Source organism: Arachis ipaensis, chromosome B1 (assembly GCF_059453495.1).
Source record: "Arachis ipaensis isolate K30076 ecotype BB chromosome B1, ASM5945349v1, whole genome shotgun sequence".
NCBI lineage: Eukaryota > Viridiplantae > Streptophyta > Magnoliopsida > Fabales > Fabaceae > Arachis > Arachis ipaensis.
In genome coordinates, this window is record NC_142436.1 from 56,424,687 (window position 1) to 56,448,772 (window position 24,086).

The 24,086-nt window shown below is 42.0% G+C and overlaps 1 protein-coding gene across 1 annotated transcript; it reads right to left on the reverse strand.

Moving 5' to 3' along the window:
* Positions 1-1,030: 1,030 nt before the first annotated feature.
* Positions 1,031-22,614, reverse strand: LOC107618027 (ribokinase-like). Its single transcript, XM_016319952.3, has 6 exons — positions 22,114-22,614; positions 20,699-21,830; positions 19,350-19,535; positions 18,164-18,359; positions 17,954-18,066; positions 1,031-4,397 (listed from the first exon to the last, which is right to left on the reverse strand). The coding sequence occupies exons 2-5, from the start codon at positions 21,350-21,352 to the stop codon at positions 17,975-17,977; spliced, it is 1,128 nt and encodes a 375-aa protein (XP_016175438.1). The 5' UTR covers positions 21,353-21,830; positions 22,114-22,614; the 3' UTR covers positions 1,031-4,397; positions 17,954-17,974.
* Between the last annotated feature and the right edge of the window lie 1,472 nt (positions 22,615-24,086).

Below are 24,086 nucleotides of genomic sequence, written 5' to 3' on the forward strand. Positions count from 1 at the left end.
GTGTGCGCACAACCCTCTGTGCGTATGAACAAGAACCACACAGCCATGTGTGCATGCGCACAACATCCTGTGCGCGCGCACAAGAGGAAAATCAGCATGTGCACGTATACACACGTCCCAGCACGAGATTCACTTAATGGAAATCGCTGGGGGTGATTTCTGGGCCTCCATAGACCAGTTTTTGGACTTTCTGAAGCTGATTTTGCCTATATCAAGGAAGGCCTCACTCCATGTGAAGGGGGGGAATTAGGGTTAGTTTATCATTATGTAGGTTGTCTTCTAGAGAGAGAAGCTCCCCCTTCTCTCTAGAATTAGGGTTTCTTAGTTTAATTTCTAATTTCTACTTTTAATTCTTGTTTTCATTTACTTTTCCTTGTCATTTATTATTATTGCATCTTTGTTCTTTCCTTCTATTTGTTATTTCATTTCTCTTGTCTTTTATGTTTATGCACACTCTTATTATTTTAATTTACATTTAATGCAATTTATGTTTTCATGTCATTTATTGTTTTATTGAGTTGCTATCTGTACTTTTCTTGCTTGGTAGCTGTAGCATTTATTATTTCTTGTCATTTTATCAAGCTTTTCTTTCATGCCCTCCAAGTGTTTGACAAAATGCTTGGTTGGGTTTTTACCTAGTTTTTCACACTCTTGGTTGAGAAATTGGGTGATTGGGTGAATTTGAGTTGTGGATGTCCATTCCGCATTCTGTGAGGATTGTTAATTGGTTTGGTTTTCCTTAACTCTAAGTGACCCACTAGTATTGACTAGGACTTAGGGATTGGAATCAATTATGCCCTTGTGACTTATCCTCGATGTAGGGTTGACTAATTGGGATTAATTCACACACAATTACCATGTTTGTGGTCCACAACTAAGATAGGAATCCTTAATTACCAACTTCTTGCCAAGAGTCCTTTTTATCATTTAATTTCCATTTGCATCACTTTTACTTGCTTTCCATTTAATTTCATGTCTGTTTCATTTATTTCATTTACATTTCTTGCATCTTACAATCAAAACCCCAAAAATATCCCTCATAGCCAATAATATGACATTTTATTGCAACTCTTAGGGAAGACGACTCGGGAGTTAAATACTCTCGATTATAATAATTGTTTTGTATTGTGACATCTTTTGAATAAAATTTGATTATGGGAGTTAGTTGCCGGTTTGGTCTATACTTGCAAGTTATCTTTAGTGGAAAAATCCAAACCGGTGCAAATTCTCACATTATCAGTTGGCAGGACTAGGACAATAAAATAGGGATTGCCACGATGGCAAGATCCAGACTTTACGTCATCGCATCATTGGCCTCACGTTTGATTAGGTACGACATGTTTTATTTTCTACTTTATTTCATGCATTGGTGATTCATTCCTGATTATTGTACTTTAATGCGATTTGCCTAGTTTCGATGGACACCATATGAGAATTTCCAGTTACATCTCATCATGTTGACAGAGTGAAGAGACAACTCAGGGGGAAGCAGATCCGACGAACATTGATGAGTTTCTGTTCATGACGACAAAGGGAGATGATGCTTGGTGGCTCGACATGCACCATGACTGGTACGACTTATTTAGGGGACATTACTAGCTACACCACTTGGTGACCATCGATGGCCACCCTGATCCTTGTCTGAAATAGGAATACCTCACATGGTGGCAGCAAGCATGTAGAGTTTGATTTCTATCTGGGGAGGACATCCTAGCTTATCTGAGAGTAGGAGCACCGCCTGCTAATATCTTCCCTGCTGCTCTGGGATAAAGAGATGAATTACAGCCTCCACTAGATGTCCAGACCGGAAACGACACCTAGGAGGCATGCCTGAGATGATGTTCGAAGACTGGCTCAGAGGGTACGCGATTAGTGTGTCAAGCGAGTTGAGGGAGATTATCACCTGTTAGACGAGGAGTTTGAGTATGCACGGCAATCGGAGGATCATACGACAGGCATGGCCACGACCCTCATCCCAGGTAGCTCCAGCACTGCTCATCACTAGGACGATGGAGTTGCCTAGGACCAGACCCAGTTAAAAATTGGCTAATACATTGAAATAAACATCGATGACATGTTCCAAATCGTGGGAGCATCTAGGGATGTGATGGATCAATACGTAGATCGTTATCGAACTCGGAGAGACCATACCGACATACCTAGCTCATCAATAGGTCCAGGGTTTCAGCAGCACATTGATGGTTTTTGGGCTATACACAGGCTCATCCGACATGCGATCAGATGCCATCATTGCATCACTAGACTCCATCACCGCCATCGCATCAGTATGGATCAGCACTGTCATCGTATTACCAGACTCCACCACCACCACCACCACATCCACCCATAACTGGATTAGTACCGCTTCCACCTCCAGCATAACGGACACCTCCCCCTGAAAGCCACCCTGTTGTTCGTCCTTGACCAGCATGACCTCTGAGAGTGACACATCCTCATGGATATGGGATGGGACCCCACTTAGACCATCTTGGCGGCAGGCAAGAGTGGTTAGGTCGTAATTTATGTAGTATTACCATGTGGTTCTTTTTTGTGTCACTATATATAATGTACTTAGGTTATTGGTAGGTCATGTGACTGGTTTATGAAAAATCAAGATATTTTTTGTATCACTATATATTATGTAGTATTACCATGTAATATTATGCTTTTTAAGTAGTTCAGATCTTTTATGTTAATACGACCACTTGATATAAAAGCAAGACGACAAAAGAAAACAGATTTCACATATATAAAACATATCAAAACATACATTTCGCAATATATAAAACATAAAACATACATTCACTAGACCAACTTAGACCAAACATACCAAAACCTAAACCATAAACCGTAGCTCATCACGGATCTGACTGTGGAGCATTAGGACATCCTCGTCTAGTGTGCCCCTTTCCTCGACAAAGACCGCATCTCTTCTTAGTATGCTCCATGGCATCCATCTCATTCTGCAACCGAGTAGAGACCGGTCTCCCTGTTGCCTTCCGTCGGATGGCAGGATTGGGCTTCAGTCGTGCAGCATACTATGTAGGCCATATCTTTTCGTTCGGCATCGGCGAAAACTCCATCTCATAAACCTTGAATACAGAAGTCATCTTATACACGAGATCGACTAGGTGCCCCCACTCGATGCTCGCAACTGCACATGCCGCAAGTGCGTGACAACAGAGGATAATGCAAAGACTGGAATAATCCATAGTCGCATATACGTATATTAAGACAAACGCGATATGAAGTCTGGCATCATCCCTCCATCGGCTCCACCTCCTTCATACTAAATACAGATGTCGTACGATCACAGTGGGTGACTCTCATCATCGGCATGCTCTCCCTGTTCTTCTCTATAGCTACCAGCAGCTATTGTGAAAATATATGTCCAACCTGTAGTTGAGCATGCACTTCGCGACCTTTGCGCACGAATAGGTGTTGAAACCTCTCATAAGTTGCCCTAACAATGACAGCTACAGGAAGGTTCCTCATTCCCTTTAGCACCGTATTATACATTCTAAAGATTTGGCGTCATGTGACCATACCGCCAACCTTCATCACAATGTTGAAGCCATAAATCCTTTCTAAAATGAAGAGCCCATTCTAACATGTCCCGGGATAACCCACCCAAAGCATCCAAGTACCAATTGCAACCCTCCTTGCTTGGACTATACGCTGCATTTATAAGGTACCTCTTACCCTCGGCCGATTTGGACCGCGAGTTAAAGTTTGAAGCCATGTGACATATGCAATAAACATGATGTGCCAAGGGAGGATGCCATCCACTGTGAGGTGCATTTAGGACAGCCCGAATGGCCTGTGATCTATAGAAAAACGACCATGACTCAGTTGTCTCAGACTCGACTAATTCAAAAGTTATGGGCAGAATGTTGTTAATACCATCTTAAGCCACAGCCATTAACAACACGCCCCCGTACTTTCCGTACAAGTGTGTCCCATCCACCGATACAAAAGGCTTTGCGGTTCTTAAATGCCTCAATGCAAGGAGGGAATTCCCAAAAGACCTTATCAAGCTGGCTCCAATCTCCGTCAACTATGTCCTTGTCATAATAAGGAATAACAATGCAATCGTGAATCGTACTTGGGAGGCATTCTTGCAAAGCTTGTAAGAGATCGGCTATCTTGTACCACTTTTCCCAGTCACCATAAATCTGAGCAATCGCTTCTACTTCGCCATCTACATCTTTCGATACGATGGCTTGAAATGGTAACGTTGATGCACCACACTTTGCAACACCGGGATATACATAGATGGATCAGTCTTTATTATAGGCAGGATGACCTTGCAAATCAAACTACTATCTAACTGATCATGATCCTGAGACATGGTTGGTGCCAAATAGGTGTGTGCTCTACCAAACCTACGCACCTCCCTACAAAATTATTCGTACATGTCAACATCCAGTAGAAGACATAATTAACATAATAGCCTTTAATTTCATGAAAACTAACGTGTAAAATATACCTATTCCCCCTATGTTGCTCAGTTTGACCGTTTTTAACTCGTGTAGAGTATCAACACGGCTAGTGCACAGCATCACAGTTGAATTAGACTCAAATCACTCCTTCATCATCGTTTCTTACTATTCCATTGGAATAAATTACAACAAAAAAGAACTGATTATTCTCCATGAGAACAAAGTTGAAGGGTAAACAAAGAGAGGAGAAAGAAAAGATTGATTTGTGAATTGTAAGGGTATGGTTGAAGATATATATATATATATATATATATATATATATATATATATATATATATATATATATATATATATATATATAATTTTTCTCCAAGATATCTAGGGTACAAAGACACCTACAGCATAATACACATATCTAAGGTGCTGAGACACGCATTACATGTTTGAGTGTATCTCAAAGAATGAGCCCATGTTCAGTGTTTACACATTTCTCGGGTACTAAGATCATCTTCCTAGTTTACACGTATCTTGGATGCTCAGTACCCGTTTTCCCACTTTACACGTATCCCGGGTGCACCCTGGATACGTCACGCCATCAGTGTTACAAAACGGGGTCTCAATTCCTGGAATATGATTATTTTCTAATTTCTCTCTTAATACCCGAGATGTGATACGTTGTGCATTTAGGTAATTACTTCATATTTTATGCATTTTCGTAATTTCTATATTTATTTAATTTAAATAAAGAAAATCCGAGATACTGAAGTTGAACAATTACATCAACCTGCAGAATAGATGACAAATTTATAATACTATCACGATTTGAATTTAATTTTTTTCCAAAGAAAGAAAACACTTCCTTTAGCACATTACTTTGAAATTCAATAAGCATTCACTATCATTTTTTTACAAAAGCAATCAATAAAATTCAAATTTATCTCTAATAAAGGCGATTAGCAACAATTAGTGAACGTGATTCTCTTCACCCAATTAATGGACAATCTAACAACAAAACCTCTTCTTACACTTCGCTATGCTACAAAATACTTAGTAGAGAACTAGAGATACTATATACATTATATGCACCAGCTACAAAAACTTTTTCACTTTTTTCCTGGAACATTTTATGGCACCACAAAAAATAAATATTAAAATAGATATTTATCCAGATATAGCTAAACACTGGGTATTTATCATGTGAACACAAATTAAGGGAACCAACCCTATTGATTGTCCATCTGAACTTACCTAACCAAAATTCTAACCTCACTAACCTTTAAAATGCACCAAACTAAATTCAAATCCAAATCTAAGTGTGCTGAAACAAAACAAACAAGCACAAAAAATACAGAATAAACCTTAGGTGCAACAGATTAGAGAGGAGAGAGTATCCAACTTGAAGTGGAGGAGGAGGAGGGACAATTGGCGGCTGAGGCGGGAATGCTGTTGATGCGGTGAAGGGTAATAGCACGATGATCATGGAGAATGGCGGGGGGGGATAGCTAGGAGAGGTGAGGGGTGACAGCGCATAATGATGAGAGGAAGACAAAAATGAGTATTAGGGTTAGGGTTTATATATATATATATATATATATATATATATATATATATATATATTATTGAAATGACTAAAAAATTTATAGTAAAAATAAATTATTAAGGACAACTAAGTAAATTCACAAATTTCAGAAATTAATGGAGGTGGGATGGGGATCCCTGGGGCTCTCGCGCCTAACTTGGGAGAATTTTGCCTCCATCTCTATTTTCACCAAGAAAATTCTCTACCTTCAAATTCCCATTCGGGGTGGTCCCTATGGGAATTCTCGTGCTTGGGGGAGTTACATAGATATTGTAGCGAAACTTGGCATACTTTAATTTGTATAATTGTACTTAAAAGAGATATTCATGCAGTTAAAAAGAACAAAAAACTCTATTATAAAATAATATTTGGTGCATAATATTTCTTGCTGTACCGGATGTCTCTGGTACGGGTTGAGAGATGGATCGAGAACTTGCGGGTCGAGGCAGATGCCGGATTATTTAACTGAAGCGATGGGGGAGGTACCTGCAAAGACACTCCGACGCTCAAGTCAAAATGGATCTGAGAGGTATAAGGTGTGAGGAATGGATGATTACCTGTAAGGACTTGGGTCCTCTTATTTATAGGTGATGGGAGTTATCTTATCTTATCTTGTTGGGCCAAGATAGGGAAGACGTTTGATTTCAAAAGTCGGTTAGGAGTTCTAGAGGGCCGGTTTCGGGCCTTCTAGAAGAGAGGCAGTTTGGACCCGTGAAGCCGGGTTCGGGTCTACCCTTGGGTCTGGGATCCGAGGGCAGGATCCATAACAGTTGCCCCCGCAGCGGGAGAGCGAGCAAGGTCGGTCTGTCGCTGGGAGATGTGGCTTTGACCGCGGGCTTGGTCTTCAGTTTTTTCTCGGGCGGTCGTTTGGTTCTTCGTAGGGAGGTCGGTATCTCGGCTTTGGCTTTGATTAACGCGCTGAAGGTTCGTCTATCTGTTTTGGTCTGACGCGACTCTTCTGTGTCCACTGCGTCTGTTGCGTTCTTCGAGGCGTGCTTTATTAGCTTCTTTTTTCGAGGGGCATTTAATGTGAGGGAACGTTTTCCTTTTTTGCCCCTATGCGCCTTTTATTGCTTAGGGCTATTTGTGTCTTTCGCTGTCCCTTTTAAAAACCTTTTTGGTTTTCCTCTTTACTTCCTTCGTTCATTTCATTTCACTTTTCGCTCTCTCTTCTGAAGGAAACTGTTCTTCTTCTGTGTGGCGTTTTTGGTGTTGCTTCGAGGTGGAGCTTCTGTTTCTCAGCTTTTTCTCAGGCTTTTTCTGCGTTGTCAGTTGGTTTTTCTCTGTTCTTTCTTGTTTTTCACTCTTGTGATGTTCGTTGTTCTGTATTTACGATGCATTGTTCTTGCCATTTTCCTTTTTGTGCTGCGTTTTTGTGTTTTGGGTGGTGGTTTTCGTGTCTTGAAGGGGCTGAGCACCGCCGTGTTGGTAGCCGTGGTAGGTTTTTTTTCTTGCTTCTGCGTAGGGTTAGTAGGCTGATGGTGGTGCTCCTCCCTGTTTTAGGTATGCACCGGCGGAGAAGTGAGGGTGTGGGTGCCCTGATAGCCCCTTCTAGGGGCGTCCCCGCTCGCTACACTTGGGTGACTAGCGATGTGTGGGGCGTTCGGTCACGGATGACGGAGGATGATCTTCAAAGGCTCCGTGATCAGGGCGCGATTTGTGGTGGTGGTGATGAAGAGAGGCAGTATGAGCTCGTCCTCCCGGATGCCGACGAGCGTGTTTGTTACTTGAACCTACATTCGCCCACTGTGCCAGACTGGATGTGGGTTTACGAGTCGATGTTCACTCGGCTCGGCGTGCGGCTTCCTTTTTCGCCGTTTGTTCAGGAGTTGCTGAGTCGGTGTTCCGTGGCGCCGTCTCAGCTTCACCTAAATAGTTGGGCAGCCGTTCGAACTTTTGAGCTTGTGTGTCAATATCTTGATCTCCCGGTTTCCGTTCCTGTCTTCCTTTTTCTTTTCTTATGTAATCTTCCGTCTAAGGAGGGGAAGCATAAGAAAGGGTATATGTCGTTCCGGGCTCAGCCTCATCGCCGTTTTTTTGTTTGTTTGAAGACTCTTTCCATGATTTTAAGAGAGAGTACTTTAAGGTGCGCCCCGCCCAGGGGCATCGTCCATTTTGGTTGTCGTTAGAGGGCGTGCGCCGGTTTCCGACCTATTGGAATTTCCGTGCCGGGCCGTCGGTTTTGACTAAGGTTACTTATGATGGTTTGTCTCCTGAGGATAAGGACATTGCCAGTGTCTTGTGGCATTTGTTCGGCGAGCGCCCGTTAAATCCTCGAGACATCATGGGGGACCCTGAGGCTTGTCGGACATATATTGGTGTGTGGCTGTCTCTTTTTTGGTTTTCATGTTTGTTTTCCCGTTTTTGTAACTTGATTTTTCTTTGGTTTCTTTCAGTTGAGATGGCTGGTGGTTTGACTTCCCTGGCGCGGCTGAAGGCGGCGATGGGTCGAGAGGAGGGATCGTCGTCTCCTGCTACCCCTGTCTCTAATCCCGCCGTGGACTCTCAGGCTGTTTCTCAGGAGGTGGCTTCGTCGGGGGTGAGGGCCGACGCTCGGGCTTCGCCTGGTCCCGTGAATTCGCCTGAAGTCGTCGTGGTCACGGCTGCCGAGGCTTCTTGGAAGAGAAAGAGGCCTGAGGAACCTAGCAGCGAGACTTTTGAGGAGGAGGGTGTTGTGCCCAGTGTGATGGATCGACGTTTTGATGCTTCGGGGTTCATAGATCAGCACTTGATGCCTGGCTCAGAGCCGTTTTTTGATGATTGTGATGTTTCGTTCCAGGCTAAGTCGGTGTATCGTGCCCTCCTCCAATCTGCTGTTGTTGTTCGGAAGGCTGAGCCCGTTATGGCTCAGGTTGGTTTGTTGGACAAGAAGCTCCGCCATTCGCAAGCTGAGGTGGCTAAGTTGAAAGAGCAGTTCGAGGCTGCCGAGGTAGCGAGGGAGAAGGCAGTAAAGTCTTCCGAGGAAGCCGGGGCAGAGATCCTCCGTCTTTTCGAGGTCAAGACTTCGCTTCTTTCCCAACTGGGCGAGGAGCGGCGACGGGCTTCCGACGCGGGTTCTCATGCTGCCGTGCTTCTTGGCGAGCTGGAAGTTTTGAAGGCCGAAGTTGCTGCCCTGAAGAAAGAGAAGACGGAGTTGTTGGCAGATGCTAAGGGTGCGACCGCTGCCACTGAGGAGACGATGAGGGCCCAGGCCTTGGTGTTGGCTCCGGGTGTGGACGTGTCTGTGATGGGGGCTTTCAAGACCGTCCGTGATGGCCGAATTGTCGACCTTGAGTAGTTTTATATCTTGTATTTTGAATTTGCTTTGAACTTGGTTTTTGTTTTGGGTATTTGGTTGGCCGTGGGCCGTGTAACCGTGAACTCGTAGTTTTAAACTTCGTTTAATGATTTTTGGGCCGTTCGGGCGTCTTTTTGTATTCCGTTTTAAGCTGTTCTGTTTTTTATTTTGTTCCCTTTGTTTGGGGTGAGCGGACCGTCGCAAGGTCGATTTTTCATGGATATCTGTATTTCGGGCCTGGGGGGTGATCGGTCCCCCAGTGGTGGCCGTGTTTTTGTTCCGTATTTGGGACACTTTTAAAAAGGAAAAAGAAGATGGAAATAGCTTAATGGAATTTTATTGATGGTTGGACCTCGTTAAAACCCTCCGTCTATGGCGAGAAAGAGTACCCGGATTGTCACTTAGGCGAATTCTGAAATTTAAAATTGTAAAAGGGAAAGATAAGTAAAGGAAAGACATAATATAAAAAGGGTAACCTAGGGAGGTCGGTCTAAGTGTAGTAACATCGTAAGTTGGCGGCGTTCCATGTCCTTGGGACTTCGTCGCCGTTAAGCCGTTCGAGCTTGTATGCTCCCTTTCCGATTGCAGCCTTGATTCTGTATGGTCCTTCCCAGTTGGAGGTGAGTTTCCCTTCTCCTGGGGTTAGGGGACCAATGTCGTTTTGTCGTAGGACGAGGTCGGAAGTTGCGAATTCTCGTCGGATGACTCCGTTGTTGTATCTTAGGCTGATTCTCTGTTTTAGGGCTAGTTCCCTGAGATGGGCTATGCTTCTTACTTCGTCAATGAGGTCTCGCTCTGCTTCTTTGTCGTTACCCCCGATCGTTCTCCGTGGACTGGGGTCTCCTATCTTTACTGGGATAACAGCCTCCGTGCCGTATGTTAATCGGAAGGGGGTTTTCCCGGTAGCTGTTTGGGGGGTCGTGCGGTATGACCATAAGATCGATCCGAGTTTGTCCGCCCATAGTCCTTTGGCTTCGTCGAGCCGTTTCTTGAGTCCTTTAACTATTATTTTGTTTGCGGATTCTACCTGTCCGTTTGTTTGGGGGTGTTCTACTGAGCTAAAACAGTGGGATATGCATAGTCCTTTTAGGAATTCTTTGATTTTTTTGTCAGCGAATTGGGTTCCGTTGTCCGAGATGACGATCTCAGGGATCCCGAATCGGGTGATGATCTGTCGCCAGAGGAATTTTCGACATTGGGTTGCCGTGATAGAGGCCAGGGGCTCGGCCTCGATCCACTTAGTGTAGTAGTCTACGGCGACGATGAGGTATCGGAGTTGGCTGGGTGCCGTGGGAAAAGGTCCGACAAGGTCGATCCCCCAGGTGCCGAATGGCCGCTCTGCCGATATGATGCTGAGCTGGTGTGGGGCTGCTTGGTGGATATTGGCGTGCCTTTGGCATTTGTCGCAATTTTTTACTAGCTGCGTGGAGTCCCGGATCACCGTGGGCCAGAAGTAGCCGGCCCGGATGACTTTTTGGGCAAGGGTTTTACCTCCGACGTGGTGGTCGCAACAACCTTTATGGATTTTGCGGAGTATGTACTCCGTGTCCCCTGTTTCGACGCATTTGAGCAGGGGTTGCGAGAATTCGCGTTTGTATAGTTGTCCTGCGACGACTGTATAGTTGGCGGCTTCCCTTTTTGTCTGTTTTTCCTCTTTGGGGTCTTCGGGTAGTGTTCCTTTAAGGAGATATTGTAGGATGGGGTAGGTCGACGATCCTTGGTGGGAGAGTGTCAGATAGGCATTAGCCATCGTGGATATGGACGGTGATTTGACGACTTCCTGAATTAGCGATTTGTTGCCGTGTCCTGGTTTAGTGCTGGCTAGTTTAGAGAGGAGGTCGGCCCTGGCATTACGTTTCTTGGGGACGTGCCGTATGGTTACGTGGTTGAATTCTTCCTTTAGTTTGTTAACTTTGGCGACGTATTGTTGTAGCAGGGGATCTCGTGTTTGGTAGTCTCCGTTAATTTGGGAACTGACTACTTGGGAATCCGTATTTATTTCCAGGACCTTTGCTCCGACTTCTTTGGCTAGGGCTAAGCCTGCCAGGAGGGCCTCATATTCTGCTTGGTTGTTTGAGACTGGGAATTCGTATCGTACTGACTGTTCGATCACAACTCCGTTTTGACTTTCGAGAATGACTCCGGCACCTCCGGAAGTGACGTTCGAGGTGCCGTCAACGTGTAGTTTCCATGATTCGGGGGTGGAGTTTCCCAGTGTCATCTCGGCGATGAAGTCGGTCATGGCCTGTGCTTTGATTGCGTATCGGGGTTCGAACTTGATATCGAACTGGGATAGTTCGATGGACCATGCTAGCATTCTGCCCGCTAAATCGGGTTTTTGTAGTACCTGTTTAACTGCTTGGTCGGTTCGAACTGTCACAGGGTGGGCCTGAAAATATTGCCGCAGACGTCGGGAGGCCGTGAGGAGGGCGAAGGCTAGTTTTTCCAGGTGCGAGTAGCGAGTTTCCGTGTCTTGTAGGACCTTGCTTATGAAATATATGGGTTTTTGTTCTTTCTTCTCGTTTTCGCGGATGAGTGCCGCTGCGAGTGCTTCTTCTGTTATGGAGAGGTATAAGTAGAGAGTCTCCCCTGTTTGGGGTTTGGCAAGAACTGGTGGTTCCGCTAGGACTTTCTTGAAATGTTGGAATGCTTTTTCGCATTCTGCTTCCCATTTAAAGAGGGTTCCTTTTTTCATCACTCTGAAGAAGGGGATTGCCTTTTGGGCCGATGCTCCGAGAAAGCGAGATAGTGCTGTCAGACGGCCGGTGAGCTTTTGGATGTCGTTTATATTTTTTGGGCTTGTCATCTCAAGGACGGCGCGACATTTCTCTGGGTTGGCTTCAACTCCACGTTGTGTGATCATAAAGCCGAGGAACTTCCCTGCCTCCATTCCGAAGGCGCATTTTGTCGGGTTGAGTGGCATTTTGTGCTTTCGTAGGGTGTTCATTATGACCTTGAGGTCGCTGATGAGTTGTTCGCCGGAGTCGGTCTTGGCGAGCATGTCGTCTATGTAGACTTCTAGTTTGGTTCCGGACAGGTTCTGGAATATCTTGTTAACGAGCCGTTGGTAGGTGGCTCCGGCGTTCTTCAAGCCGAAAGGCATGACTGTGTAACAGTACGTTCCGTCGGGGGTGATGAATGCCGTTTTTTCTTCATCGGGTCGCTGCATGGGTATTTGATTATAGCCGGAGTATGCGTCCATGAAGCTGAGGTATCGATGTCCAGATGCGACGTCCACCAACCCGTCGATGTTTGGCAGGGGAAAGGCGTCTTTTGGAAAGGCTTTGTTGAGGTCCGTGTAGTCGACGCACATTCGCTACTTTCCGTTGGACTTTTTTACTAGTACGACGTTTGCTAACCACGTCGTGTAGGGTAGTTCTCGGATGAAGTTTGCTTCGAGTAAGGCTTGTACTTGTCTCTTGACCTCGGTCGCTCGGTCTGACGACATTTTCCGTCTCCTTTGTGCCACGGGTTTGGCCTTGGGGTCTACGGCTAGCCGGTGGGACATTAGGTCGGGGTCTATCCCAAACATGTCGACTGGCGTAAAAGCGAACAAGTCTCTGTTTTGTTTCAAAAATTGGGAAAGGTCTTCTTTAAGGTTATATGGGAGGTTCCTATTGATGAAGTTGTACTCGTCTTTGGTTTGCCCTACTTGTAGTTTTTTCATGTCGCCTTCCGGTTCTGGCCTAGGTTGGCCGTCTTGTCGGGCGTCTAGGTCGGCTAGGAATATCCCAGCCGCGTCACGGGATTTTTTCCGCAAAGTCAGGCTGGTGTTGTCGCATTCTGCCGTGACTTCGCGGTCTCCGTGGATGGTCCCGATGGAGCCGTCTTCCGTGATGAATTTCATAAGAAGGTATTTGGTGAAGATGATGGCCGAGAAATCATTGATTGTTTTTCTCCCGAGGATGACGTTGTAAGCGGTGGAGTCTTTTAGGACCACGAATTCAGATAGAATTGTCATCCTTTGGTTACCTGTTCCTATGGTGAGGGGGAGGGTGATGGAACCTTCTAGTTTGAGAAATTTTTCCACGAGTCCCGTGACGCCGTTGCGGTATGTTTGGAGATTTTCGTTGCAGAGCCCGGTTTTGTCGAAGGCTCCTCGGAAAAGGATGTTGGAGTCTGCGCCGGTGTCCACCAGTATTCTCCGGACTAGTCCTGTTCCGATTCTTGCCGAGATGACGAAAGGAGCGTCTTCAGCCGAGGTGCCGTGCTGGCAGTCCTCGGGTAGGAAAGTTATCGTTTTGCCGGTGGTATTGGTTGGAGCTTGGTCTCTGATGGCCAGGACTTTGAGGTCCTTTTTTAGTGTTGTTTTCGATTTGCCTGACACGTCCTTGCCTATGATAACGTTCACTATTATGGTTAGGTCGTCTTATGGGCTTTCCCTGGGGGTTTGTTTTTGTGTCCTCGGGTTGCACCCTTTTCTTTCTGGCGACCTGTCTCTCTCTGATGATTTTGGCGAACTCTTGGAGTTTGCCGTCCCTTATAGCTTGTTCGAGGGCGTCCTTAAGGTCAAAATAGTCTTGTGTCCTGTTCCCGTATCCTCGGTGGTAGTCGCAATAGAAGGTTTTGCTGCCGCCCGTTCTTTCTTTAAGTTGCCGGGCTTTTGGGATGATACCTCTGTCCGCTATTTGGTGGTATATCTGGGTAATTGGAGCTGTTAGGGGTGTGTAATTAGAGAATTTGCCGATTCTGGGCGGTCGGTTTGCGTTTGTTGGCTTAGGTGGTCCCTCTGATTTTCTCTGGGTGGTGGGTTATGCCGGGGTGCCGAACTGCCGTGCTGGGCGTTGCCATGTTGCCGTTTATTGGCAGCGACGACCTGGCTGACTTCCTCATCATTGATGTAATCTCTGGCGATGTTCTGGATCTCGTGCATGGTCCATACTGGTTTGGTGGTAAGGTGTTTGCGAAAATCTTCGTTCATGAGCCCGTTGGTTAGACAGAGGCTTGCGACGGAATCCGTGAGTCCGTCGACCGTTAGGCATTCATCGTTGAAGCGGTCGAGGTATTTCCTTGTGGATTCGTCTTGTTTCTGTGTGACCCCTAGTAGACTGATGGGGTGTTTGGCTTTAGTGATTCTAGTTGTGAATTGGGCCATGAACTTTTGCGAGATGTCGTGGAAGCTGGTTATGGATCCGTTTGGGAGGGCGTTGAACCACTTGATTGCTGGCCCTGCTAGGGTTACCGGAAAAGCTCTGCATCGGACCGCGTCGGCTGCTCCTTCTAGGTTCATTCTGGCCTCGAAGGCCGTTAGGTGTTCCTGGGGATCTTTTGTTCCGTCGTACTTCATATCCGTGGATTTATCGAAACCTTTGGGTAGTTTTGCTTTTAAGATCCTTTCTGTGAAGGGGGTAGCTCCCATTATCGTGTGGTCGTTCCTCGTGCGCTTTGTGTCTCGGTGTCGTCGGTCGTCTTCCGTGTGAGCAGGGTCGCGGGAAATACTGTGGTCGTATCTTTTGTTGTGTCGCCGTTCTGGTGATCTGTCGCGTCTTTGACCGCGCGAGGTGCTTCTATTATGCCTTTTGGCGTGTCGCCGTTCTGGCGATCTGCCGTGGCGGGATCTAGATCTAGAAGTCGCGTGACTTTCGTTTCCGGTGATGTGTTTTTCTTTTGCGGTGATCCGGCCTTCGAGTTCTTGTACTCGGTGGCAGAGCTCCTGGATTATTTGGGCCGACTTTTCTTCCAAGTTCTCGGGATGCCGGGTTTTTGTGATGATAGTAGCGTCTTCTTTGTTATGGACAGCGCTTGCAATCCTTCTGTGGAGTACGGCTTCTTGGTTTTCAGGGGTAGGGTTTCGCGTTCTGGAGTCGTCTTGATGGCTGACGGAGTGTTCTTCAAATTCGTCCGCCATTCCGACTCAACCGGCGTAGTATCCCCACAGACGGCGCCAATGTACCGGATGTCTCTGGTACGGGTTGAGAGATGGATCGGGAACTTGCGGGTCGAGGCGGATGCCGGATTATTTGACTGAAGCGATGGGGGGAGGTACCTGCAAAGACACTCCGACGCTCAAGTCAGAATAGATCTAAGAGGTATAAGGTGTGAGGAATGGATGATTACCTGTAGGGACTTGGGTCCTCTTATTTATAGGTGATGGGAGTTATCTTAACTTATCTTGTTTGGCCAAGATAGGAAAGACATTTGATTTCGAAAGTCGGTTAGGAGTTCTAGAGGGCCGGTTTCGGGCCTTCTAGAAGAGAGGCGGTTTGGACCCGTGAAGCCGGGTTCGGGTCTACCCTTGGGTCCGGGATCTGAGGGCAGGATCCGTAACACTTGCATATATGATATATATTGCATATTTGGTTCAAAACATAAGAGCAACACACTTGGGCTTGTTCAAATAATTTCATATTTGTAGTCTAGTATAAAAACAACAGAAGTTTTCTATAGTAAATTCAGCATACTCAAAATAAAGTTAGTAAAAGTTGTTTTTTAAAGACTAAATACCTCGTCTGATCCCTATTCATTTACAAGATGAACACAATTTAAAAAAAAGTACAACACGACCTTTGATCTTATATTTTTGAGATAACACGACTGTTCTATTAAAAAGTCTTATCAAATGCTAATAGAAATTGATTCAATGATGATTTATTTGAAATCAATGATAAAGGGTTTAAAACCCTCACAATTAATCAGTTTATTTTTGAAAAAAAATCTTCCACTGGTGGTGGTATGTTATGGAAAAGAAATATTGCTAAAAATAATGTGGGAAAGAAAACAAAAACTGCAGGACAAAGACTTTTCGAAAAGGAAGAAATGGTATCAAACAAAAAATAGAACAAAGGATTGGACGGTGTGAGAGAAGGAAAAGGAATGGCAAAAACGAGATAGTGATCGTGATGGTGTTAGAGATAGTAGAGAAGATAATCATGGTAGCCAATAGTAAATTAGTAATAGCGGAAATAGAAGTTATGATGATAAAAACAAAGCGAGGTGATAGTGATGGTTGATCCTTTTGCTACTTAAAAAGTTGGAAAGGTTTGAAATCGTCACTAAACTAATCTTTTGTTAGTACCTGTTGGTCCTTTTAACACACAGGTTATGCTGTCTCAAAACAATAAAGTTATTTGACCTTATTGACTCTTTTTTTTTATTAAAGATCGTATTGTCCTTTATGTAAATAGACAAGAATTGGATCAGGTGTTTATTCGCCTTTAAATAATTATACAATCCAAAATTATTGAAAGTCAGTCAACTCACACACAAACTCTCTAAGGCTATGTTTGTTAAGGTTCTAAAAATCGAACCAATGATTAAACCGGTAAAATTAAAAGTTCAAAAGTTTATAGCTTCAACTACAACTCAACAGGAGTAGAAATAGATATTACAAAAATAATATATTTATGTATAAAATATATAAATTCCTAAAAAAATTATTTGTTTTTTGCATTTTATTATTTTAAACCATTTAACCGCTAAAAAATCAAATCGATTCGCCAGTTAATCAGTTGTTTAACCGGTTTTTTTGTTTTTGACTAATTCACTACTAATTATTTTTGCACTGACCAGACTAGTGTGGTGGCCGGTTCTCAAATAACCTGGCCAAACCATCCAACTTGATCCGATTCTTATAACAATATTTTGTATTGATATTAAAGTAAAGTGAAAATTTGAAACGCAAAAGAAATAGTTTAAATTTTTAATGATGCAAGGTGAAATCCACTTCATTACCAACTTTTTCTTTCCACCATATATTATTAATCCAAGCAATACAAACTCAATTTTGCTGGACTCTGTTCTATTTCTCTAAGTACTACCAATCCAAGTATAGCCTAGAAAGCCAGCAAGTTAACATTTTGGCTAGAAAACTCATCACATTAGCCGGGTGATCTTTTTTCTTCTTTTTTTTTTTCTTCCCCTGAATTAAGAAAGCTAATTTATTAAAATGACTCTTTGCATGTATGTTACAACCCCACGAACCAAACTTTTCCTGTAACCTCAGAAGTGATTACTCAGCCTAAGTAGCTAGCTTAATCTTATTTCCAATAAACTACAGAATGGAATGACTGACCCCCAAAAGTGCACTTGAAAATTCTCATATAGAATTATTATTGCTTCTTAAGATTTCAAGACACTGGAAGGATATTTAAGAGGATCCAATGGGGATTTATCATTTCTCATTTAAATAATAATTAACTAAGAATCATGAACAATGGCACAGTACTGACAATTTAAGATACAAACACCACAGTAACTTCCTATGTGAGTCGAAATCTTGACATCATGTCGTTGACTAAGGTTTGGTTTGATAAAATTTTTCGAAGAGGTGCTTATGCTTTCGTTTTGTGTTTGGTAAATTAAAAAGGTAGAGGTGGTTTTGAAAGCACCTAAAGGGAAGCTTTTCAAAGTTGACTTGTGCTTATCAAAATTAAAAAGTCTAATATAACCTCATACATTAATTAAAATATCTATTATAGTATTTTTAAATTTTAAAAACTATTTTACCAAACACACTTGTTGCTTGTGCTTAAGCCCTTTTTAATTTACTTTACCAAATATAGATATTAAACTTTTAAAAAAAAATATCTTTTAAAAGCTATTTTGAAAAGTAAAAGTTTTACTAAACCAAGCCTATATAGTTTAGAAGAGGATTTTTGAATTTTTTGGACTAATAAATAAGAAGTACAAATGAAGAGTGAGTATGCAAAACTTCACCTTCCACCTCATGCAAGATCCTTAATGATAATTAAGAAGTTCTAGAACAGATTTCCTATCAGGCATGCTGGGAATGGCCCCCTTCACTTGAACACACAGAGAAGCTGCAGCAGCTGTTGCACAAAATTGGCACATAAGAGTTGGGCACATTTTCCATAATAGAAAATTCTAGAAATAAAAGGGAATGCATATGGTCAAGGTCAAGCATACCGGCAAATTTGAGGCATTCCTTTTTGGATTTGCCCTCAACTAGTGCAACAGCAAAAGCAGCTGTAAAGGTATCACCAGCCCCAGTTGTATCGAGAACCTTCTTAGCAAATATGGCAGGTTGCTGAATCGGTTCTTCTCCTTCAATAAAAAGTGATGATCCTTTCTCTCCAAGCTTTACAAGTACTTGCTTAACTCCCTAAGAATAGAGAGACATAAAGAACACTAATGGCATTAGAACTAGAATCATAGGCTGCGTTTGTTTACAGAGACAGGACACTGAGACATGGATACTAAGACACAAAATCATGTGTGACAGAAGAGACACGGACAGAGACAGTGTGTCCAGAGACACTGAATTAGTGTATTTTGTGTCTATCCTGACAGTAAGGACACAGGGACACTAACAATGGACACAACTTATTTTTTATTTTTTTTTCATTATTTTTGTTAATTTTTTATAATTATATTTTTTTATTATTATATTTTTCATCTCAAATTTTTTGAATAAAAAAAAATGAGAATAAATTAGATTTTCATAATTTGTTCTAGTTTATCACCAAACAGAATACAAGAACACAAAATTTTGTGTCTCTGTCCATCAATGTCTTGTCCTGTCCTGTTCTCAGTGTCTTGTCCTATCTTGTTCTCAGAAACAAACGCAGCCATATAGACATAAATAAATCCATGGCAACAACAGCCTCATTCATCTATCAATCAGCATTTTTCAATTAACAAAGATCCTAAGAGAAATTGAGACAACTTGGAATATATGGAGCAACTAAGTTATTGAGAGGACATGTGCAATTAAAGAGGAAAAAAAGGATATGCAGCTTCAACAGTTATTAAACAATTTCTGTTTATTTATGCAAGCCATGCAAATTATGAGGGTGGGTAATGAAAGCCAAAAAAATTAAACAGCTGCTGTGTGCGACCCAATTAAGGGATATAACATAACAACACTATAAAAGAATCTTAGTTTAAAGCATATGGAATATGTATATATAATGGCATATCTTAGTTAACGATTATTGCATATAACAGCAATGCAGAAAGTTATGAAATTTTCAAATTGATACTGAAAATAGTGTACTCTTCTCAAAAGATCCATAAGCAATGAATATGGGGTACGAAAAAGGTAATACAAAAAAGCATTTCATGATGACCCCAAATGTACTACAGAACTTACCCATTTATGGCATTTAGCTGCAGCCTGTGCAATATCTTCAAAACTTTCAGTTGGCATTCCCGTAAGGCGACCAAGTTCAGTTTCATTAGGGCTCAGAATATCAACATAGTTCAGTAATTCTTGTGGAATTGGAGAATCCATGCCCCCAGCGTCAAAAATTACTGGTACGCTAGCACTCCTTGCAGCCTGTACAGCATAATACATAATGCAATAACTGCAAAACGAATCATTTTTAACCAAATATCTCACTAGAAACTTGATTAAAGGAAGAAAATGAGAAAGGGAAAATTTTGATGAAATTTGATAAAACATAGGAATCTTAAGGATGAGCCGGATATTCACATGAACCCATGACAACAATTTCAAAAGTACACGATACGAGAAAGCAAATGAGTCTACACTTTGATGAAATAGCATTTGAATTTTGAAAATGACAAATCCTTCTGGCATTGATATTCAAAGAAACAACAACAAAAAAACATCACACTAGGTGAGATCTGCTACATAGATCAAACAAGCCATTGAGCCCTATCCTATATCATATTACCTATCCTATATCATATCTACAGTGAGACTATTTATACGTAGATCTCCTTTGAAAACCTCATCTATGGTCTTCTTGGATCTTCGTCTACCTTTCATCTCATCTACCCTCCTAACTAGATGCTCTACCAATCTTCTTCTTATGTGTCAAAACATCCTGAGATAAGATTCTACTGTCTTCTCAGCAATAGGCGCTACTCCAACTTTTTCTCTTATATCTTCATTCTTTATTTTGTTTACACGTGTGTAGCCACTTATTATCCATAACAGCATCCTCATCTCTACCATAATTTATGTTCATGATCATCTGTGATATTTGAAGAAGTGGCATACAAATACAATACAACAAACGTACTGATCAAGAGATCTCAGTTGGGGAAATAATTGAAAAGGAACCATTTTCGGATTGGTTTTTTTAAATCTATAATGAATCAAATTTTGCTGAATTAAATTCGCTTTTCTCTAATAGATTCAGTCAAGGATTGGCCGAAGGCATGAGAAAGCTACAAGAAACAAAGTGTAGGACAGCTGGGATAAGATCTCAACCCCGGTCCTGCTTTTATTGGTGATGCATAGTTTGCATTTGAAGCCAATGCAAGAATGCTCTAACACATATTTCACCTAAAAGTAGGCACAAAGAGCCCAATTTTGTAAATCAGAATGCCGATCATATCTCTTTCAATCACTTTCAACTTCCGAAACAATACGGATTCATAACACTCCCATACTCATAGATATCCCACCGGAACCGAAGAAACACAAAATGCAATTGAGAAATTAAAAGGCTTGGAAAGTGAAGAGCCAACCTTTGCGACCTGAATGTTGACATGATCAGGAATCTCCCTCTGGAGCAATACAATGCCAGCGTTCCTGACAACATCAAGATCATGCTGAGGCAGAATATCAGGCCAGCAGCTCATATTCGCACCACCAACAACAATTATGGAGTTCTGCCCATCAGACTGCAGCATCACAACAGCATGCCCAGTTGGGGTCCCACCACTAACAGTCGTCACGTGATCGAGACACACTCCGTCACTCCTCAGCGCCTCAGTCACAAGCGTCCCATACGAGTCCTGCCCGACCTGCCCAAGGAAGTACGTTGGGTAGGACAGCTTCCCTCCGCAAGCCGCCTGGTTCGCGCCCTTCCCGCCCGCGAGGGTCTGCCCGGTCTTAGCTGACAGCGTTTCGCCTTCCTTCGGGAGCCTGTCGATCTCCACGTAGATGTCGGCATTGGCAGAACCGACCACCACGAGGGGTGGTTGGGGGTGGATTTTGGATGGGTTTGTTGAAGAGAGGCATAGGATTGGGGTCTTGTGTTTTTTCTTCTTGTTGTTATGCTTTGATTGGAAAGGGAGGAATCGAACTTGGTTGGGGTTGGAGGTGGTGGTGGGAAAGGTTTGTGATTGGATTGTGTTGGTGGTTTGTATTGGTGGTGGTGAAAGGCGTATTCCCCTCATTGTAGTTGGTTTCTCTGGTTTTTTTGGTATTCTCTGTTGCGCACACACGAATTTTGAAAAAGACTTTTTTAAATAATATTTTTTTAAAAAATTTTTTATAAAAATAAGAGTGATTTTATAATTAAATATTTTATATAAATTTTTTTTTATTTATTAATTATATTTAGATAAAATAAAATAAAAATATTATTTATTTATTTATTGTGTAAAAAATATTTTTTTGATTTTTTGATTATTTTTATTTTTATTATTAAAAATTTATTAAATATACTAAAAAAATATTTTTTTATTGGTTTAATAGCCTCCGAACAAGCACAAACTCAATACTACCCGATGGATCTGGCTAATTCCTATGTAGAAGAGACTTTGTATCACTTGCTGCACAAACAACTTCATGGCTACCCTTCCCTATAACTTCAAGAATCTTGCATCTGTTGGCATTCCTATAGTCGGTGAAGAAGTCCAACTCTTTCATGTCCTGCAGATTGACATATAAGATGTAAACTATAATCAATGAAAACCAGATAAGGAACCAAATCAAACCAAGCAGAAACATAACTGGTTAACCAAATCCCTTCAAGCTTTCGTATTGAATTAACAATAATTCTTTTAAAAATAAACATTTTCATCATAAAATCTGGAAAAATAATAATTTGAGACAAACAATCTCCAGAATAAGGTGAAACTAAGAAAATTTCACTGCACAAAGGAAGTGATACTAGTTTCTACGGATTAAAACAGATCGAAGATCAAGGTGAAACCTTAAATTTGCGGCGAATCAGCTGGAAAAAGGGACCGATTAAGTAGCAAAATCCTCGAAGCTTTTGGAATTAGGGTTGCAAATGGAGATGAAAAACCACAGAACTAAAGGTGCATCTTAAGCGCAAGACCTTCACCTCAGAGGATCTAACGAGAGAGAAGAAGAAGAAGAGAGGAAGACAAATTTAAAATAAATGTTCTCATTTTTTTTTAATTATTTGTTAAAGTTGTTATAAAATAACTAAATAAACAAGGAAGAGGTAATATAAAATAAGGAAGAATAATTAGATAACAATATTCACTACAATTACTATCTTAATATAATAGAGATTATTAATATATTTACTAATATTATATATAAAGAGCAAGAGAGAGGAGTATTCAAAATACTTGTAAAATAAAGAAAGAGAGAAAATATAAGAGAGAGAGAGAGAGAGAACGTTGATATTATTGATGCTGTGTAAAGAGAGAGAGAGAATAGTATTTGTTATTGATTATAGTGTGTTTTCATTCAGAGACTTAAGCCTCTATTTATATGTGTACATGATGACACATTTTCAAACTACATTTAATAGAGTCATCATTGATAAACTAAGCTTCATTGGAAATGGCCATCCACATCAGTACTTATCACAACACTCCCCATTGGATGACCATTTAGGATTATTGCCTCGTTAAAACCTTACTAAAGAAAAACCTAGTGGGAAAAAACCTTAGTGAAGGAAAAAGAGTACAATATCCTTTGGTGATGGAGACTGCCTCATTAAAAACCTTGTCAAGAAAAACCCAATGGGAAAAAACCTGACCAAGGAAAAAAGAGTACAAGCTCCCCCTCTTGTTGACATCAGTTAATGTCTCGAAATCGGCGCATCTCAATCTCATGTACCAATCTTTCAAAGGAGGATTTTGGGAGTAACTTTGTAAATAAATCTGCTAAATTGTGACTTGAGCGGATCTGTTGGATATCAATTGTCCCTTGATTTTGAAGATCATGAGTGAAGAAGAATTTGGGAGAAATATGCTTTGTTCTATCACCTTTGATATATCCGCCTTTAAGTTGAGCAATACATGTTGTATTATCTTCAAACAGGACAGTTGGAGCTATCTTATGATCAATCAGTCCACATGATGACAGAGTATATTGGATCAAACTCCTGAGCCAAAAACACTCACGACTTGCTTCATGTATCGCTAGTATTTTGGCATAATTAAAGGATGTTGCAGCAATCGTCTGTTTTGTGGACCTCCATGATATAGCTGTTCCACCATATGTAAACAGGTATCCTGTTTGAGATCTCCCTTTATGTGGATCAGACAAGTAGCCAGCATCTGCATAGCCAACTAGTTGTGACTTGGATCCATATGGATAAAACAATCCCATATCAACCGTTCCATGAAGATATCGAAAGATTTGCTTGATTCAACTCCAATGTCTTCTGGTTGGAGAGAAACTATACCTTGCTAGTAAATTCACAGCAAATGATATATCGGGTCGTGAATTATTAGCAAGAATTATTAGCGCTCCAATGGCACTAAGATATGGTACTTCAGGACCAAGGATATCTTCATTCTCTTCTTTAGGACGGAATTGATCATTCTCCACATCCAAAGATCTTACGATCATTGGAGTACTCAAGGGATGTGACTTATCCATACAAAATCTTTTCAAGATCTTTTCTGTGTATGTCGCTTGATGACATAGCTTTCTATGCTAGTGTGTGTTCTAAAGGGCGCCTAATTTAGAATTCACACACCTACTTTCTCTAATGTCACACTTATTCACTCACTCAATTCTAGTGATTTACCTCATTCCAACAATGTATGCTTCCTTGCTTTTGTATTCTCTCATCTTTCGGTGTTATTTTCTACTTTTCATGAATGATGCACCATAAGGAAAAATGGAAGCGGAAGAAAGAACACGCAGCACCGGTTGATCTACCAGCTGAAGGTGGCAATCCGAAAAGTCGCCGTACCC

Bases quoted from the DNA above. Each gene is read 5' to 3' on its own strand.
- LOC107618027 (XM_016319952.3), bottom strand. From the start codon at position 21,352: ATGAGGGGAATACGCCTTTCACCACCACCAATACAAACCACCAACACA. The intron at 19,536-20,698 runs GTTGGCTCTTCA...TATGCTGTACAG, and splicing joins TCAACATTCAGGTCGCAAAG to GCTGCAAGGAGTGCTAGCGT. The intron at 18,067-18,163 runs GTATGCTTGACC...TTTGTGCAACAG, and splicing joins GGAATGCCTCAAATTTGCCG to CTGCTGCAGCTTCTCTGTGT.